Genomic DNA, 20,148 nt, shown 5'->3' on the forward strand with positions numbered 1-20,148 from the left:
CACAGAGATGGTGCAAATGGCCCAAGGTCACCTGGCAGGGACAGGGACAGGAGCCTAGGAAACCACAGGTGGCGAGGAGGACGTTGGCCTTCACTGGGTCATACTCACAGGGCCACCGAAGACCCAAAAATTGAGGATGAGGAGGTCAAGCCAATTAAAATAAAGAGCTCAGCCAAGATGCCAAGGACAGACAGGAGGCTGGGCCTTGGCAGAAAAGTGTGGGAGACCAAGCTTGCATGTGACTGAGTCACACTCGCCGGCTGGGTGCTGAGGCGCTCAGTGGTAAAAATGTGACAGAGCTCTCCCCACCCTTCTGGGTTCGAGGGTCGCTGTCTCATGCATGGGTGTGTCTTGCTACAGCCCATGGGTGAAGCTACGCTCACCTGTTCCTTTGTAATATAACCCCTTGCCCTGTTTAGGATAGAATCTTCCATGGAAGTGCCTTGTGTGTGTCCCCTTCTCTTACTGTGCCCTTGGGTGTGGCCTACCCAGGTGTCAGTCAACCTGCTGACAGTGGACATCATGAAGATAGACTCAGCCCCCTGAAACCTGACCCCTTGCCTCATTTGAATAGCTTCTCCTCAATAAAAGGGGTCAGTGCATGCTCTCTCTTCTTGTGGACCCTTAAGGTCAGAGGAGCCGTCTCAGCGACCCCAAAGAAAAAGGTATTTGTGTCTCTTGTGTGGTTATTTTGTGCAGCCCAGTCAGCCCAGTTCAACTGGAGTGACCCCTGAGCCTTTTAGTCACAAGAACAGAAACCCAGCAGAAAAGTGTCCCCCTTAAGGTCAGCAAGCCTTGTTTCCTCACCTAGAAACCTCAGGGGCTTAGTATGTGAATTAAATGAGGTAAGACACATGTGAGGCCCTCAGCACGAGGCCTGGAACCCAGGAAGCTCTTAAAAAGCACCAGCTACCAGCACGGTCATTTGCTAAAGCTGCCAAAGAACTGACCCTTTTTCTATTTCATACGTCATCCCCAAGGGTGGGTTTTTATAAGTGCACCCCTTTTGCAGATGAGGAAAACTGAACCTCCGTGAGGGACCTCCAGTCCTCTCTTGGGCAGGGCCAGAGCCTGGCCACCTCTCCTGGGCTGGGCAGGTACCAGGGTAGGGCAGCAAGACAGTCCAGTCTGTTTGCATTACACAAAGGACAACCAGCCTCTCCCAGTGTCCTGGGTGTGAGGCCTCCCAGCTCTCAGCCACCCCAGGTCCCAGGCAGCTTTGGGGTTCCAGATGGCAGCTACGATTCCAGGATCACACCATCTGGCTGGGAATCCCCGCCGCCCTGCGAGGAGCCAGGGGGCTGCCTCCAGGGGAGCCTGCTGGCCGCTCACAGAGGGACCACAAGCATCTTGTCCTTGAAGTCCATCCTGCCCTGCTCCTGGCTCTCCAGCTGCTCCAGGTGGCTGCTCTTGTGCCGGACTTTCTCCTCTGGAGTCTTCAGGAACCTGGAATCCAGATCCCTACCACAAATCAGCACCTGCCCCCAACACAGGGGGCTTCCCCTTGTCCCCTGGTCCCCAGGCTGCTCACCTGAACAGGAGCTTCTGCCCGGGCTCCTTCCTGATGATGTTCAGTTTGTAATAGTGGCGCAGTGCACGGGACATCTTCTCATAGGTCATGTTCACCCGGTTCTGGAAGGTAGAGCAGCCCCAGGTCAGCCCCCGTTGGACAGCCCAGGCCTCCCGAACTTCACTCTCCGCACGGTGAAGGGAGTAGACTGGGCCGGATGGTTTTCCAAGCCCCTGGGCCCAGGGCTCGGCAGGGTTTAGTGGCACTTGGTTGAGTTTGGAAGGAGACAGGCAGAGGTGGTCAGGGAAGGAAGGAGGGGAGACTACGCAGTGGGAGCGAACCCCAGGTCACTGTTCCAAAGCAAATGTCACAGCAGTAATAAATAACCACACATGCTCTGTGGGAAACAGGGAGAGGCTGCGTGGTGGGACTGCAGGGGTGGCTTTGGCGCCAGTGAGTAGCATGACTGTGGCCAGGTCCCCGACTTCCCTCTGGAGGGCAGGCAGTACATGGTCAGGGCGGGAAGCTTGGCTTTTGGCATCAGTGAGCCCAACTTTACCACTTGGCAGCTGTGTGACTTTGGACACGTTTCTGTATCTCTGAGTCCATTTAAAATGAAATGAAGTGAAAGTTTCATTTGTTGTGAGGTTTGTTGTGAGGGTTAAATTAGCTGATTCGTGAAGATCCTCAGCACGGCGCTTGGCATTAGTATGTGCTCATTAAGTGGAGCTGCTGCACTCTGGGCCCCAGTTTCCCTGCCTGGGCGATATGGGGTTGGACCAGATTAAACACCCTCAAACTTTAGTCATTAACATCCTTCCAGCCACCAGCACTGCCAAGAGGCAGCAGAATAGTGCAGGGCAGCTGCCAGCCCAGGCACAGTCCCCACACTGTCCCCTTATTGGGCTAAACTCTTGGCACTTGCTAAACCTCTCTGTGCCTCGGTTTCCACATAACACCTGCCTCACGAGGCTGCGGTATTGAGTGAGTTAACACAGGGAAAGTCCTCCCAACAGCAGAAGGCAGGCAGGCGCCACTCACTGCAGTTTAGGAAATGCTAAAAACTGCTGATCATCATTATTTTTTAAAGTTAACCAAAAACACCTTTATTTTTTCAGTCTTCAAAAAACAAACTACTTTTTCTTCCCCAGGACAATCATGATTAACTTAGAAAACTGGTCATACAATTCATCTTCAAAAGTATTTCCCTTTAATGGGAAAATTAGCTTTAGAAAATCTAAACATTAAAATTTAAAAAGAAAATCTACTTTGTTGCCTTTTATTAAACAAAATGGAATCTACCACAAGTCAAGGGAATTCATTCATATCTCAGGTCCTTCTCCTCCTGGAACCAGCATCGCTATATTGTTTCCATTTAGCAAAATCTGATCTGAGCAGGGCACAGTGACACACGCGTGTAATCCCAGAGGCTCAGGAGGCTGAGGCAGGAGGATCGCAATTTCAAAGCCAGCCTCAGCAACTTAGTGAGTCCCTAAGCAACTCAGTGAGACCCTGTCTGTAAATAAAGTATAAAAAAGGGCTGAGAATGTGGCTCAGTGGTTAAGCACCTCTGGGTTCAATCCCTGGTATCAAAAAAAAAAAATCAAATTTAGTAATCCTTCCTTCTGATATGATTTCAAAATTCAGTGACATCTCCCAGCACTATATTGACAAAATCATCAAGTCCTAGAAGTGTCCCAACAATTTCCTTATCCCTCTTTGTCACCATGTGAATTCTTGTCCACAAGCTCTCAGAGCACCAGCCGTAACAGGGTGGCAGCAGCAGTGGCCACCGTGGCTGTGCAGAAAGTAGCCAGTTCTCTTCAAAAGACTCTCTTTTCTTTCCTTAAAGGAATCCGGGTATCGGGATGAACCCAGCAGCCCTCACCCACGGAGCCACACGCCTCTTTTCATTTTTTATTCTGAGACAGGGCCTCACTAAATTGCTGAGGCTGGCCTTGAACTTGTGATCCTCCTGCCTCAGCCTCTGCACTGGGATTCCAGGCGTGCAGCACTATCATTCCTATGTCACGACTGTGACCTTGAGACAGAGATGGCCGTCCCATTTATTAATACCAACTCAAAAATAAATGTGGAATCCTGAGCACTAGGGTGAACCACCTGTGATCTCCTCATGGACACCCACTTAGCTCTGGGCGATCCGCCAAATAGGAATGTGCAGGGGCCTCAGCCGCCCCAGGCCCTTTGGCCCCCACAGCTGACGTGCCAGGGGAGTGAGGGGCCTGGATTTCTTCCCACCCTCCCTCAGATACCCAGCTTCCTCTTCTGGGCTAACCGGCAGGCACCGTGTAGTCCACGCCAAGATCTCTGAAAGGCTCATTGCGAGGGGTAGAGGCTGGTCTAATGTGGTGAGGCCCTGGGCTCCCTCCCCAGCACTGCCCCCCCCAAAGAGGCTTAAGTACTAAGCAAAGGAGAGGTCACACCTCAGGGACATCCTCCATCCCTAAGAGGTGACTTTTAACCAGTGCACTTCTGGGACCCCAAGGGAAGGGAAGGCCCCATCATTGAGGACCATCCCCTGGTGCCCCGGGGTCCACTCTGACCCCTCGCTCTGTCCCCTGGGTATGTGGAGACCAGCCCGCCCGCTGGTCCAGCTTCACCTTTTGGTTCCCCCAGAGTCTGGCGAGCCCGTTCGGATCCACGACTCGGAAGACCTTGGCGTCCTTGTCCTCCCACCTGACGTAGGGCTCGTACCTGGCGTCCCGGAGCAGCTGGTACACGTAGTCCCACAGCAGGTGGCAGTCTGCAGGTCAGCACAGAGGAGCCGTGAGGACCGTGTCCCCGGGGACCTGGAGGCCAGCCCAGGGAGCCCCAGCAGGAGGATGAAGACAGGGGTGTCAACAGGAGCAATGGGGGCTCCTTCTGTACCCCAGAGCTCTAGGAGGTGGCTCATAACCCAAGGGACGCCAGAGGGGATGGGCTCAGGGGGCAGGCGGAGCACGAGGCCAGCCCAGCTCTGCAGACACCACGGTCACGCCCCCCTATGCGAGGGTTGGCGGGGCCCATGGGCAAGACCCTGCCCAGGCACTCAGCACCTTGGACCCAGGAAGTGCCCAGAAAATCAACACCCAAGGGCACCCTCACAGATCTGAGCCCCAGGGTCCCGGGCCATGTGCCTTCAGGAAAGTCACCCCAGGCAGCTTCCCTTTGAGGGTGGTGATGGGTGGTCAGTGTGCCCAAAGCCCTCGGAACAGCACCTGAGAGGGGAGCACTCAGACCAGGTGGGCACTGCAGTTGAAAAGACTCAGGCGTTTATTGGCCTCCAGTCACCTCTGACCCAGAAGCCAGGCTTCCTCCCGTCTCGTGTCTTATATTAAGGTGGTGGCCCCACCATGGCTAGGAACATTTTCCGGAAAGATGGGTGGCTTCTCTGTCCCTGTGTCTGGTTGTCCGCCTGCCAATCAATCCCTTAACAACGAAGGCGACCGTGAAGTGATTCACCAGGTTAAAGGGCAGGCTCTGCAGCCAGACAATCTGGGTTCACATCCCAGCTCCGCCATAAGTGCTGTGTAATCCCAGGGAAGTCCTTAACCTCTCTGTGCCTTGGTTTCCTTATCTATGAAACCAGGCTAAAATAGTGCCCACGTCAAAGAGCTGTTGTGTTGTACAACTAAATGAAGGCCTTGAAACCAAGCTTGGCACATAGTAAGTGCTCAATAGAGTTTTAAGAGTTATGAAGTGGTGGGGGAGGGGCGAGAGGGGACGGGGCAGGTACTCTAGCCAACCTGAGTATCCGACTCTGACTGCCCAAATTGTCCCTGCCCTGGGGACAGACTGGGCTTGGCAATCCTAAGTAATCCATCTGCTATGGCCCAACTGTGGCCAACACACAGGACATCATCCCACTTCCCACCCCCAGCCCAGATCCCCTCAGCCCTGGGTCAAAACAACCCTGGTCCCTGTCACCCGTGACCCCTCTGGGACCCAGCCTCAGCACACCTCACTCCTGCCCAGGGAACACAGCCCCCTACTCACCTGCGATCCTGCCGTCAATGGGGGCCCGTGGCATCCTGGGGAAGGAGCAGACCCCCCTGGTCCTGCAGCCGGGCTCTGCACAATGAGATAATCTGAGGGGCCGCCTGGCTGGACTGGGAGAACCCAGGTGGCTGAAGGAGCTGGCAAGCCCCAGGGCTGGTGGCTGTGACAGAAGGCACTTGGCGGTGGGTAGGAGGGCTTCCTGAAAAGGGCCCAATCCCCTCTGCAAACAGAGGAGCACACTGATCCTGTGTGCCCAGGGTCTCCCTGCCCAGGGTCTCCCTGCCCAGGAGCCTGGGACTCCTGTGGCTAAAGCTCTTCCCTGTCCACCTCCTGGTGAGAGAGTGGGGAGGCCATAAAGTGCAGTGGCCTGGGCCAGACAGCCCAAGCCAGCCTGTCACTCAGCCTCTGCTCCCTACAAGTCACTCGTCCTGTTTCCTCTTTGGTGCAAAGTCAAGCTGTGAAGGCGCCAGGCCTAGAACCCAGGTGCCAGCATCCAGCGTCCTCCTCATTTGCCCAGGAAATACTAAGAACTGTCTATGAGCCAGGCATCGTACTCAGAATCTCAGGGACACATCCCTGAATCCAGAAACCTCTCTGCTGATCTGACACTGCTGTCTGACTCTGACTGCCGACATGGTCCCGGCCCTGGAGACAGGTAAAGCAGTACTACCTGCTACTGGGACTCATTATGGGGCTTATTTTTGTGAGGATAGATGATTAAAATGAAAAAGAAGATAAAAGCAGTGCGCAAGACGGGGAGAGAAAATAAAGCTTGCAGACAGATGAGGAATCTGGAAGAGGCACAAGTGGGATTTTAGAGACGTTGGTGAGGCTCTGCTGCAGGGTGACATTTGACGGAGCCCTGCAGGAGGTAAAGGAGGGAGCAATGTCAGCACTGAGAAGAGAATCCAGGCAGAGGGGACAGCAGGAGCAAAGGCCCTGGGACATGAGCATAGCTCTGGCTTGTTCAGCACACAAGGAGCCCTTGTGGCCACAGCAGCAGGAGCAAGGGGGAGAGGCCTGAAGAGGGGGCAGAGGCCGCTGTAAGGACTGTGGCTTTGACTCCAAGTGAGAAGGGAGCCACTGGAAGATTCTGAGCAGAGGCAAGACACAGCCTGACTTAGTGGTCTCTGGCAGCTCTGTGGGGAGCAGATCTTTGGAGGTCAAGAGCGGAAGTGAGGAGACCAGCGAGGAGGTTCTCCAGAGGTGGTGGGGCAGCACGGGGACCAACAGTGGGGTGCAGGAAGTGCATGGATTCAGCAGAGATTCGAAGGTGCAGCCAACAAGATTCGTTGGCAGGATGAAGACGGAGGAGAAGCAGGAATCCAAAGTGATGTCTGTTAGGGTTTGAAAATGAGGGTCCCCCCAAAGCTCCTGTGTTAATGCAGAAATATTCAGAGGTGAAGCAGTTGGATTAGGAGAGCTGTCACCTGACAGCAGATCACTCATTTGATGGTTTAATAATCTGAAAGGACTACAGTATGGCGGCGGGGGAGGGGGGGGCGCAGTCCTGGAGCAGGTGGGTCACATGGGCCCCAGAAGGGTTCACCCTCCCTGTGCCCCTTCCCTCCTTCCTCTCTGCTTCCTGGCCACCGTGACCTGACAGTTTTCTCCTCAGCCCCCTCTGCCGTGGGGCTTGGGCCCAGAGCCATGAAACCAGCCAACCATGGACAGAAACCTCTGAAACCATGATCTCAAAATAAGCTTTTCCTCCTCGACTGTTCTGGTCAGGTGTTTTGGTCATAGAGATGAAAACCCAATTAACGTGCTGTCCAGTGTTTGAACTAAGCTTGGCAGGAGGAGCCGGGGTTTGCTGGAAAGGAGCAGTGTGGGGACATGGGGCACCTGGTTTAGGGCTGCTGGGGTTGAGATGCCCACTAGACACACTGGAGGGGGGACAGGAAGCGTGGGGGACAGATCAGGGCATGCCTGGGAATCACCAGCAGTACCTAATGTGAATTTCCAGGATCCAATCACCTGATGCCTGAATGTAGACAGAGAAGAGCCCCCTGACCCCGGGTGCCTGACATTTAGAAGTAGGGAAGAAGAGGAGGACCCAGAGAAGGAGATTTTTGAGGAGTGACCACTGGGGCTATAGGAAATCAGGCAAGTGGGACATCCTGGAAGTCAAAGGAAGAGGGTCACAGGGAGATGACCTCTAGGTCAAAGGCCGCAGAGGCCACAGTAAACAGGACTGAGAGGGTGTGGGCGTCCCGTCCCGTGCTCTGGCGCCTGGCAGGAGGGTTTCCATGGAGACAGAGGCAGGAGGGGGACCCCCGGCCTGACTCAAAGGACTGCAGGAGCCAGGCTGGGGGGAGGGAGCGGCCAGCCCCTGCCACCCCTCCCTGGCTTTGCCCTGAGGATGGCCGGTCCCGCCACGAGGCTGACCTGAGCGGGCTCGGAGCTTCAGGAAGGGCCTCCTCACCTTCCAGGGCCTGGGGCAGCCCGGGGCGCATCCTCTGCCGGCAGGTCCCTGGGAGGAAGGGCCTGCACACCAGGGCTCGCCGCTGGGTCTTGATGAACTGGAGCAGCTCATACAGGACGTCACCTGGGGGTGGGCGGGAGGCAGGCTGCTGGCCAGGCCAGTGGGGAGCCCAGTCTTTGTCCCCTGTGGTCACCTGCCTCTCGGGGCGAAGCCCAGGGTGTCCCGTCACCAGCATCCTGCTAAAGGAGGTGCGGGGGGGGGGGGGGGGGGGTCCGGCTGTTGGGGTTGACAAGGGGCATGGCCAATGTCGCCCCCTGGCGGTTACAGTCAAAAAGACATCCCTTCCTGGTAGAGGAAGGTGCTGGGCACCAAGGTCACCAAGGTATCCCCCCCCCCCCCCCGCCCGCCCAAGGTCAGGCTGAGCACCCCCACGGGGCCTGAGTTCAGTGCACAAACTGCACAACCGTATCTCACATCCCTGGAGGCAAAGGCAGTTCTTCTAAGGCTCAGGATGATAGATAACAGGTGGGAACATGAGTTCAAGGGAGCAATTCTACACACTGGGCCCACAGCGCTGATGGAACCCCACATACTTGCTTGCTTTTTTCTTCCTTTTTTTTTGTGGTACCAGGGGTACTTTACCACTTAGTCACATCCCTGCCTTTTTGTTATTGTTGTTGTTTGGAGACAGGGTCTCACTGTTTCTGAGGCTGGCCTTGAACTTGCAATCCTCCTGCCTCAGCTAATCAGAACACAAGGGCTGGGGTTGTGGCTCAGTGGAAGAGCAGTTGCCTGGCATGTGTGAGGCACTGGGTTCAATCCTCTGCACTACATAAACATGAATAAATAAATAAAGGCATTGTGTCTATCTATGAATAAAAATATTTTTAAAAATAAAAAGAAGGGCTGGGGTTGTGGCTCACTGGTAGAGCACTTGCCTAGCATGTGTGAGGCTCTGGGTTCTCAGCACCGCATATAAAGATCTATTGGTAACTAAAAAAATATTTAAAAAATAAAATAAAAAGAAGAAAAACACAAGCCCCTCCCTGGAGCAGTGGGAGATGGGGGAATGGGGATTTTGTGACCCCTACACAGACCTGGTCTCAGAACTCAGGGAGCTAAGAAGAATTTCCCCAACCATAATATCTATAAGAACAGGTTCCAATTAGAACCAGTCAGCACAGGACAAAGTGACCTCGAGTTCTCCTGGAACTTCACCAGGCACAGTGGGCACTTGGACATTTGACACAATCCTGCTGTCAGTCAAAAGTCAAGAGGTGAACTTGGGCAGGACTCTGGAAACTTCCCTGGACCCTCCTTCTGTCTGAATCCTCTCAAGCAAGAACAAAATAACCAAGGGTAGGGATTTCATCAGCCCCCTAGCTGGTCTCCTCTGCAATAATGGGATTCCCCAAATTTCATTAAACGGCTGCCCCTGCCAGGTACACCGGCACACATCTGTAATCCCAGTAGCTCCAGAGACCAAGGCAGAAGGATATTGCAAGTTCAAAGCCAGCCTCAGCAACAGCCAGGCCCTAAGCAACTCGCAACTCAGTGAGACTCTGTCTCTAAATAAGATACAAAATAGGGCTAGGGATGTGGCTCAGTGGTAGAACGCCCCTGGTATCTCCTCCCCCTAAAAGGCTGGCCTGTCTTCTGAGGGACTGAATAGTCCTAACCTCTTCCTAAAGGCAGGTGGGCCCTGTCCATAGTCCCAGAAATGCCTCTTGACTCCCACCTTTGGGCTAAGTTGCTGATGGTAGGCAGGAAAAGGGGAGGAGGAAAGTGGGGGGATCCCTGGGTGGAGAACCACCTGACAGCCATGGGGTAAGAGGTACACAGTGGGCTCCTGAGGACCAGAGTTGCTTGCAGGAAGTGAGAGAGAATCACAGGCATGATAGGGAGCAGGCCTGTGCTGGCCTCATCCCAGCCCTGCCTCTGCCCAGACAGTCTCCGCTGTGGGAGAAGCCAGAGCCTGGATCTCCTGCCACCACCCACCAACCCCATTAAGACCAGGGAATTTCTAGCTGGGAGCAGTGGAGCACACCTGTGCTCGAGAGGCTGAGGCAAGAGGATTGCAAGTTTAAGGCCAGCCTCAGCAACTTAGGGAGACCCTGTCTCAAATAATAAGTAAATAAATAAAAAAGGCTGGGGATGTAGCTCAGTTAAAACACCCCAGGCCCAATACTCAGTACTGAAAAATAAATAAATAAATAAATAAATAAATATCCAGGGAATCATTGAGAATAATTAACTGCATATTTCATAATTGCCAGAAGAGGGGACTCCTGAATTTTCCCAACACAAAGAAAGGATAACTGTTTGAAGTGCTGGATAGGCCCATTACTGTGACAGCACATTGTATACATTGCTGGAATGTCACACTGCAGCCTATAAATTAGCACTAATACTGTGTGTCAATTTTTTTTTAAATGGGTTTTTGTGTGTGGGGGGGTGTTGTTGTTTGCTTGTTTGTTTAATTTAAATCCAGGCACAGCCACTCAAGAAGGCTCATGAGGGGAAAAAGTGCGACAGAATCTGAGAGGTGGCAGTGCGGTGGGGTGTGTTAGAAGAAAAGAAGTAAATTAGAATAGATGAGAAAACCCCTTCTGCCACACAGGCTTTGGTCTTGCTTGCCAAAGACAGGCTGCAGAGAAAACAAGAGTGTCGTCTTAGAAGACACCAGATCAGCACCAACATGAAGAGCCTCCAGCGAGAAGGCCAAGGGAGGGTCAGACTGACTCCAGAGGCTCTGCCGCCGGCCACCACCAGATTCTGCTCCTGAAACATGGTTCCTTTGACCTCAGGCCCAGGTTCTGGCTAAAATAAAAACTCATGCAGGGGGCCAGGCTTGAGCTTTTATCAGTGCGAATCAATGAATTCTGGAACGTTCTCCAGTTTTGCTCTTGGCTGGGAGGGAGCACCTTCCCAGGAAGGCCCCCTGCAGGATCCCCAGGGGTTTGGGGCCTCCCGTGCCTTCCATCCATCCATCCAACTCGCTGAAGAGTGGAGCCCGGAGCTTCCCTCACCTGAACCTGGAGCGCGGCGGCGGAAGTCGTCCTTGGTGAGGATGCAGAGCGCGCGGCCGTTCAGCTGGAAGCCGCGCTCGGGGGCGCGCGGGAGCGAGTACTCCTGCTCGGCCCAGTGCAGCCAGTGCAGCACGTCCTCCCTGCTCCACAGCGCGGGCTGGAGGCCTGCGGCGGCAAGCACAGGCTGGGGCCGGGGCAGAGGCCGGCACCTCCGCCCCATCCATCTATCCAACCATCATCCATCTGTCCATCCATCCATCCATCTGTCCATCCATCCATCTATCCGTCCATCCATCCATCCAGCTGTTCATCCATCCATTCATCCGTCCATCCATCCATCCATCATTGCTCCTGCTCCAGGAAGTCAGGGCTTCCAGTCCTCTGAGAAGCCCACCCTGAACACTCTCTCTAAGTGGGTCCCTTCCCCAAACCTCATCACCTCCTCTCACTGTGTCCCTTCTTTTCTGTCGCACTACCTTGCTTTCTTGGTCAGTTTTACATTTGCCATAATTATGTGCTAGCTTTTATAACTCTATATGTATTACGAATGCATCTGCTTATTTATTATTGGTACCCCACCCCCTGCCTGTTTTCCAATCATTCCTTCAACAAATGTTTAATGGGGACCTGCTATGGCACTGGACTGGGTGCGGAGGCACATTGTCTGTGTATTCTGCACCTGGAACACACACATGTATGTGTATATATGGTCCCCCACCTCGACCATTTACAAAATCAACTCCAAGTGGGATGGGTTCCCCAAAAATAGAACAATAGAAATCTTAAAATAGAAACAGAAAATTATATGTACTGAAGGAGTAGGGAAGACCTTAACCATGACAGGAAACACAGAGGCTATCAAAATGATAGCCTCTGTGTTTTGGTGGAACATACCACCAAATGAAACTAAAAGAGACAGATAAAGGACTAGTGCCCATCACAGGTCAAGACAAGAAAAAAGAAGTTTTACCAGTAATTCACTGAATCCAGCAATTCAGTGCGTCTAATTTCTCACCTCGAGTCCTATTAGCATGGTGGGCCCGATCTCTTTGCTGTGGTGGCTTTCCTGTGCATTGAAAGGGTTTTAGTAGTATCCCTCCCCTCTGCCCTCTCGATGGCTCTCTGCCCACTCAATGGAGGCCCAGGTAGAACAACAAAAATGTCTCCAGACATGGCCAAGTGTCCTTCAAGAAGAAAGGCAGACAAGATTTGCTGCCTAGCAGCTTGGCAGGAAAACATCCCAACTGATGGTTCTTCTCCAGCTGAGGGATATTTGGAAAGTTTCCGTTTATTTTCTATTGGTGGGGACAGAGCTCAGTAGAGGAGTGTTTGCTAGCAGCATGAGGCCCTCACTCAATCCCCAGTGCCAGGGGCTGGGGCTGGGGCTCAGTGGTGGAGCGCTTGCCTGGCACATATGGGGCACTGGGTTGGACCCTCAGCACAACACAAAAATAAATTAAATAAATAAATAAATAAAGGTATGGTGTCCATCTACAACTAAAAATAAATAAATAAAAATTCCCCAGTGTTGCACACACAAAGAACAGGCCATGTTAGCCAGGCGGGTGGTACATGCCTGTAGTCCCAGCTACTCTGGGATCTGAGCCCGTGAGTTTGAGACCAGCCTGGGCAACACAGCCAGGCCCTGTCCCAAAACAAAGAAACAAACAAAACAGAATAGGCAATACTAATCTGGGGAGAGAAATCAGAAGAGTTGTCATCCTTTGAATGGGAACTGGAGGCACGAGGAAACCACCTGGGGTACTGGAAATGTCCCAGACCCTGATCTCAGGGGTGGCTACACGGCTGTCTATGCACATAAAATTCACGGAGCTGCACCCTGAAATACACTTGACTGAGAGTTGGACGGAAAAAAAAAATTATGAAAAGTAAAAACACACAATAAAAAGTACTGATGATGGTGTCAGGCCAGCTGTGACCTAAGTGACTGCCTCTGTTTCCTCATCTGTAAACCCGGGATGATGACAAAATCCACACCAGCCACACAGGACTGTGCCAGGGAGGCTGTGAGGTCACCAATTTAAAGAGCCGTGCCTGGCAAAGCAGGACAGGCTTGTTCTGAGACAAGGGTTGGTACAGCTGTCAGATGAGGTGATATTTGTGAAATACCTGGCACAGCAGCCAGCACACAGGGCTCGGCTGGGCTACCAATGTGGCATAAGGAGTCCACTCCCTCCAAGAAGTCTCCCTGACCTAGTTTCTGGATGAGCGTCTCTGGACTCTCCTTACCAGTCCAACCAGGTTGACTCTCCAGGTTTCACCTGCCCACAGCCATGGCCTCTCCCTCTCTCTGCAATAATCCAATGTATTTTCAGTTTTATCTTATTAACTGTGTCTGTCTCTCGAGTTCCAGTCAGATATCGCCTTACTCTCCCCCTGGTGGGTCACTCACTGGGGATTTCCAGCTTGGTTGGCTCCCAGCTCCCAGGACAGATCTGGACAGTGCTCCCAGGACAGATCTGGGCTGTCGTCCCAGCTGGGGCAACCATCCAAGCTGCCTGCTTGATCTTTCCAGTTTACACAGTGAAGCATGGGCTCCATCCCGGGCACTGAGTTTGGGAAGGGAGAAGCTTTTCATTTTCCAGTCCTTAGTTTGTAGAATTTCCCATCTACTGCTAGCCATCTTCCTTCTCATCATCAGGGGGTGACGTCACTGTCAAAACTCTCCCTTCTGGGCTGGGGTTGTCGCTCTGTGGTAGAGCGCACGCTCAGCCTGCCTGAGGACCTGGTTTCCATGCCCAGCACCCCGCCAAACAAAAGTATTTATCTTGTCCCACTGAATTGATTGAACTTCCTCAGTAACCCCTGACCAGCATTTTGAAAATAAATAAATGGGGTCCTCAAACCAGCAGCATCAGCAGCATCAGGAGCTTGTTAGATGCAGAATCTCAAGTTCCACCCCAGACCTACTGAGTCGGAATCTGTATCTCAACAAGGTTCCCAGAAGATCCACATGCACATTTGAATCTGAGAAGCCCTGGTCTACAATACCCAGGAAGCCACGCTTGTTAGAATGTACCTATTAAACTAAATGCCCCAGGAGAACAACCAGAGAAGGAGATGGAGAGGTGCCACCCCTGCCCCTGTGAGATAGAGGAGGGGGCCCTGGAGATCTCTTCCCATGGCTTATTCACAACGAGGAGTTTTAAAAGTCAATTCCAAAATGCAAAGCTGTCCCCATTCCTTGACACCCAAAGTAGGAAATTCACAGCGCTTCTTTAGGGAGCCAGCTATGGGGAAGAGGCTCAGGAGCAGGAGCAGGCACGAAGACCCCCAGGGCGACCACCTGTGTCACAGCTGACTCTGTGGCCCTCACTGAGCCTCCCCCCTCTTTCATTGCCACTTCTACCCCGGGGAAATTGGGCCGCACCCTGCCAGAGCTCCCTGGGCCCCACTCTTGCATCCGGGCCCACCTCCTGTCCTTTGCCCCTGTCTAGACAGCGCAGTTGTCCTTGGAGTGAAACTGCCACAGCTCTCCTGCACATCTTTATCTGGCAGGCAAGTCAACACAGAAAAGCAACACATTGGAAAGTAGATGCTCTTCATCACACGCCACCTCACAAGCCGAACACAAGCCGAAGCAAGATCTATTTAGTTTATTCACCTTCCTGCTGCGTCACATCAGCCCTGGAATCTAGAGGTGGAAAATGGAATGGAGTGGGCGACTGGGGAAAAAAAAAAATGTCAGAGAGATGCCCTGAGAGGGCAATGGGTTTCTAGAAACGTGGGGTGCAGGAGGTTGCTATCACCCAGGCACCTGCAAAGCCCACCTTCAACTGATGTCAGCAGTTTGCTTATTTAGAATGTTGTTGGCAGGAAAATGAGTCATTTAGTGTCCCTTAGTTACCAAGGTCCAGAACTGGGGGGTGGGAGGGTCTGAATATCCTCAAAAGTCTCCATGGTAGGAATCATGGACTCTGTGGTGACGGGGGAGTGGACGCTGCCCACAGCACTTGGCTTCAAGGCTCCACTCTCAAGGTGGCCACCCTACTCCCCCAGGAGCTTTTTGTGACTGCAGGAGCCCCCTCGGCTGGTGCACAGGGTGAGGTGGACATGCTGGAGTCAGGACCCCTGGAGACAGCCCTCGCTCCATCATGGATGGGCAGTGAGAGGGTAAAGCCCCAGCTGCCTTACTCCCCAGGTGGGAAAACTCAGGGTATGTCCCTCCCTGTCCCCAGAGATGCCCACTGGGATCGAGCACACGCTGTCCACAGTCTTAAATGGCCTGAGGAAACTTTTTGAATTTCCTTCTCTTCTCTCTCTCCCCCGGTTCTAGCCACTATTTCGGGGTGGGCTCCTGAGGAGGCCTGACCTAGATAGCAGGACGAGTGCCTCAGGAGCCCTGATCTAGGGGACAACAGGCCACAGTGACATCACCCTGAGTGGTACAACCAGAGCACAGGCTGCTCCAAGAGGGGTGGGTGTGCCTGTCACTAGAAGTATGCAGGAGACCTGGGGATCATCTCAGAGGGCCCCTCCAAAGGGGTTATGCCTTGGTTGGTTTTGGTGCCCTTGATGAAGACTCTTTGTCACTCATTCATTCATTCAACAAACAAATAGTGAGTTTCTGAGCTTATAAAATGTGGTCTTATGGAACTTACGATCCTCCCCTTTCCCGTGTTCCAGGGAGAGTTGTGGATCTTGAGTTTTTGATTTTTTAAAGTTTTTGTTTGGTTTGTTTTTTGAAGGTCTGGAGTTTGAACTTCACTTTTAGGAAGTGTTTTTTAGAGGTCGTGTTAAAACTTCCATCCTTATGTCTTTAATTAATAGACATGTAGGTGTGTCTTAAAATCAGATCAAATTGTTCCTTTTTTTTTTAACCCACTTTTGGAGAAAACAAGAACTCCAGAAGTCTTTTCTCAAAGCATGCAAAGGGTCATTAATCACAGGGTTGGGGGGCCTGGCAGTCTTGAGCTACTCCTCCCCACCCCTGCCCCAGCTCTGGCTCTGCCCCAGCTTTCAGGCTCCCTCACCCCCAGCCTCGCCCTTCCCTACATCCCCAATGAGCCTGTGAACATCAAAAAACTAGAAGGTGGTATATTTGTACTGATCCAGGCGGTGACTAAACTCTGAATTCTCACTTCTCCTTCTGTTCCCCTCACCCAGCAGGGCAGGGCCCTGAAGGTAGAAAGTGACCTTGACACAGCCTCCTGGGCCTGGGTTTCCTTGTTTGGGAAGTTAAGGGAGTTTCCAGGGGCCACATCAAAGCTCTTTCCCAGGGTTGACCTTCTAGGACTTGGCGAGTGAGACAGAGGGTCCTGTGGAGCTCCCCGGCCTGCCACCCTGCTCTGCAGCACCTCCCTGCTAGACTCCCTCCAGCACCTGCTCAGGGAGAGTGTACCTGTCAGTCCCACCTTCCCTCTAACCTAAGGGTTATCTTCCCAATTAAAGGTCAGGAAGTGGACCACAGAGGTGTGAAGTCACCTCACCCTCTGCTAAGCCACAGCTTAGTCCTGTCATAGCTCAAAACGTAGGTGGCAACCAGGAAACCTGTCAGGCAGTGTTCCAGGGAGCAGGGAGCAAAGTGGTCTGGGTCCTTCACAACCTGAGTCCAACATGGCTGCCTTGGACTCCCATCCCGATCAAAGACCCTGGCTGGGTTCGGCCAGCTGCGGAGCCTAGGATTGCCATGGTTTAGGAAGTACATTTTAAAAAATCTTAATCTGGGTATGGAAGCCTGCACCTAATGTCCCAGGCTCCTCAGGAGCCTGAGGCAGGAGGATCACAAGTTTGAGGCCAGCCTGAGCCACAAGACCCAGTCTCAAAATAAAAATAAAAAAATTAAAGAACTGGAAATATAGTTTAGTGGTAATGTGTCCCTGAGTTCAGTCTCCAGTTCCGCAAATAAACTAAGCTAAAATAAAATAAAATAAAAACTAAAAACCAAGCAAAAGTCTCCTAGAAGATGACCAGCAGGACCAAAATTTGGCCTGTGTGAGGGCTGGGATTGGGGCTCAGTGGCAGATCGCTCGCCTAGCACATGTGAGGCACTGGGTTCGTTTCTCAGCACCACATAAAAATAAATAAATAAAGTAAAGGCATCGTGTTCATCTATAACTAAAAATTTTAGAAAAGAGCCCTGTGATCTTGAACATGTCACTTAGATTTTTTGCCTCTCATTTGAAATACAGACTTAAATACATTAATTTCCAGCCTGCTCCAACGCTATGCGTATCCTGGGGTAAGAACATTACTTAGGAAAAGGAAATGAAAGGAGACTACTAATGTTTCCCATGGTTACTGTAGGTGCATTTGACTGTTCTCTAGTATTTTCTTACCCTTCTCTGGCAGTGCCTAATTTTTGACAATAAGCACATGCTACTTTTGTAATAATAAAAATGATACGTTGTAGCTTAAAAGAAGGTTTTATGTGCATGCCACTGTTCACTGTTTAGCCCCACCCACTCCCTCACTGCCAATGTCTCCAATCCTGTCTCTAACCTGGAAAGGACCCAAAGGCTCATTAAGCGCCAACCCTCATCTCACCACTGAGGATGCCTGCCCCTCAATGCCAGCTGTACACCTTCTCTGACTTCCTCACCGAGGAAGAGTTAAAACCCAGCCAGAGAACTGGGAACGGAGGAAAGGAAACTCCTTGAATAAGCAGTGACACTTAAGACTTTAACAAAAAATGAGCTTTTCTCCTCCCCTCTACTCACGGAGTCTTCCTGGAAGCTTGCAGATCCCAGTCTCACCCAGCAGTTGCACTTGAGCTTCACATCTGGCTTGGACCTGGGTGCCTAAGGGGGGTGTGGCCACTGCAGGACCTACAGGAGAATAGGCCAGTGTTCCCTCCTAGAGCAGGAGAAAACCAGAGCCATCAAAGGAGGCTTAGCCGTACTGGAACGTATTGAGAATTATTTTTGAGAGAAAGAGTGTTTATCTCTGTGTCCACCTTAAAGGTACCATCAACATCTTGTTCACAGCAGACACTGGATAAATTTCATCCTTCCAAGTCAAGTTTTCAACTCCCTGAAAAAGATTCCCTAGCACAATTTTACTTGTAACTGAAACCTGAAGGCCTAGAAATACTCTCTGGATTCTTAGTGAGATCACAACATGGAGACCAAGGGACCAGGATGAAAAGACCTTAACTCAGAAGTAAATAAACATTTCAAAAAGGAAAAAAAAAAAAAAAAAACAATAAGTTTCTGACTCAAGGTCTCACAAAGGGAAGTCTTTTTTTAAAAAAAATATTTTTTAATTGGTGCTGAAGATGGAACCCAGGGCCTCACATATGCTAGGCAAGCTCTCTACCACTGAGCCACAGCCACAGCCCTAAGGGAAGTCTTTATCCTATCAGTTTTACAGCCAGGATAGCTCTGGCGGTGGGTTGGTTCATCCAGAAGGATGAGAGAAGAAACAAGTGGCCAGATGTGGTATTTGCAGAAGGATCCCTGGGGCTGCAGCCCAGCCACAACTGCCTCAGTCAGAAAAGGAAAAGTGAAACTAGGTCCTGAGAGTCCATTTCACTCTAGGATCTTCTAGAGTTTTACACTCATTGGTCTGAGGAAGGTAATCTGCGCCTAAGGAGTTGGGATCTGGAGCCAGCAGAGCAAACTCCAGAAGCCTTGGCTGATGCAAAAGGGGATTTGACATCTTTTGAATAGTTCCCATTTCGTTTCTGGAGGAGAAGGGCACCACCTGTCCCAGTTGGTGCTGTTTCCTAGATATCCAAGCCTCAGAAACTGAGAGGGAGCAGACTCAGGTGCCATAGCCTATAATCCCAGTGACTGAGGAGGCTGAGGCAGAAGGATCAAAAATTTGAGACCAACCTCAACAACTTAGCGAAGCCCAGAGGACTTCTCAAAATAAAACATAAAAGGGGGCTGGTGGGAGCTGGGGCTGTAGCTAGGCGGCAGAGGGCTTGCCTAATGTCTGTAAGGCACTGGGTTTGATCCTCAGCATCATATAAAAATAAAAATAAATAAAATTAAGGCATTCTGTCCATCTACAACTACAATAAAAAAAATTTTAAAGGGGGAGGTGGGCTGGGATATGGCTTAGTGGTTATGTGACCCTGGGTCCAATCCCTGATACTAAAAGAAAAGAAACTGAGGGGCTGTGAGCTCCCTTGCTAGAGAAGGCGCTCAAGACAAGGACTTGTGTACTCCTCCACCCGCCTGCAAGCAAGAGGAGTAGGCAATCCTGAAGCAGTAACTGTCTGGGAGATGCCAGTCAGGGAGCCTACAGGATGGAGACCCCCGGGTTTCTGCATGAAGGCCTGGGAGAGGGCTGATAAGTGGGCGTGGCTCTTGGAGAGAGGGAAGTGGAGAAAGGCCCTGGGGTAGGATGGGGCCCAGCTCTAAGGGAAGAAAATGGAGAGGGACTGCTGAGGAAAGGGGTCCCAGTGGGATTATGTTTGACAGCTGGGAGGACCTGACTTGTGGAGGAATTTCCAGGGACCTCCATCGGGTTAGTGTAGCAGAAATGAGGAGGGAAGGAGACTTCAGAAAGGATCTGGGGCCTTGGGATGCTGTGTGGGATGCCTTCGCACCGGGATTTCGGGGGAAAGAGAGAGAGAGAGAGGCGGGACCGTCGTGAGGAGCGTCTAGGGGTGGAGCAGAGGGACAGGGTTGGCTGTGAGGATTAGGAATCTGTCGGAAAGTGAGACTCCAGGCAGTTAAAGGTCTAATAAAATGGGAATCGAGATGAGAGCGGGCAGGTGGATCCGCGTGCGCGGCGGGCTCCTCTGCCGGGCTCTTACCTGCATCCCAGGTGGAGGTGAGGGGCCACCGGCTTTCTGTCGCGAGCGCTCCCGGCTGGCGCTGCTGGGCACGGGGCCGTGCTCCTTGCCCCTCTCCCCGAGGCCCCTCGCTCGGCGCTGAGAACTGAAAGGTCGCCTGGAGCGAAATCTGGCGAGAAGCGCTGGGGCGTGAACCCTGGGCCCCGGCGAGCAGGCGCGCGAGGCGCTGGGGTAGGCGCTATCCTTCCGGGAAACGAAAACGAAAGAGCGGGATCCGGCTCCACTCCCGCCGCCCAGGGCTGGGGGAGGGCTGGGGGCCCCCGCAGGCCGAGCCGGGGGCGCCAGCTGCCGGAGACGTCGCTCCTGGTGGCACCTCCTGTCGCAGGAGCGGACAGGCCCTCCTGCGCTCTGGCCCTGATTCCCTGGGGGTCAGCCGTGGGGTTCTGCGGGATGTGAAGAACCGGGGACACCGGGTCCC

The 20,148-nt window shown here is 52.4% G+C and overlaps 1 protein-coding gene across 3 annotated transcripts; it reads right to left on the reverse strand.

The window, feature by feature from the left end:
* Window positions 1-982: 982 nt before the first annotated feature.
* ETV7 (ETS variant transcription factor 7) lies at window positions 983-20,014 on the reverse strand. Of its 3 annotated transcripts, XM_081294633.1 has the most exons (8): window positions 19,692-20,014; window positions 17,644-17,779; window positions 10,964-11,128; window positions 7,935-8,057; window positions 5,507-5,581; window positions 4,132-4,274; window positions 1,532-1,632; window positions 983-1,446 (listed from the first exon to the last, which is right to left on the reverse strand). In XM_081294633.1, exons 1-8 carry the CDS (start codon window positions 19,695-19,697, stop codon window positions 1,329-1,331), a joined length of 867 nt encoding a protein of 288 aa, XP_081150759.1. In that variant the 5' UTR covers window positions 19,698-20,014; the 3' UTR covers window positions 983-1,328. The 3 variants fall into 3 exon arrangements, with proteins under 3 accessions (XP_081150759.1, XP_081150760.1, XP_081150761.1); XM_081294634.1 differs by lacking the exon at window positions 7,935-8,057; XM_081294635.1 differs by lacking the exons at window positions 5,507-5,581; window positions 7,935-8,057.
* Between the last annotated feature and the right edge of the window lie 134 nt (window positions 20,015-20,148).

The sequence above is a fragment of the Spermophilus citellus genome (assembly GCF_964194105.1).
Source record: "Spermophilus citellus genome assembly, chromosome: 5".
Taxonomy (NCBI): domain Eukaryota; kingdom Metazoa; phylum Chordata; class Mammalia; order Rodentia; family Sciuridae; genus Spermophilus; species Spermophilus citellus.

What these genes read in the sequence shown, in the direction of transcription:
- ETV7 (XM_081294633.1), bottom strand. An exon ending in CCGCCGCGCTCCAGGTTCAG is followed by an intron (nt 8,058 to 10,963) that starts GTGAGGGAAGCT and finishes GCCCACCCCCAG; the next exon opens with GTGACGTCCTGTATGAGCTG. An exon ending in GACTCTGGGGGAACCAAAAG is followed by an intron (nt 1,633 to 4,131) that starts GTGAAGCTGGAC and finishes TCTACCTTCCAG; the next exon opens with AACCGGGTGAACATGACCTA.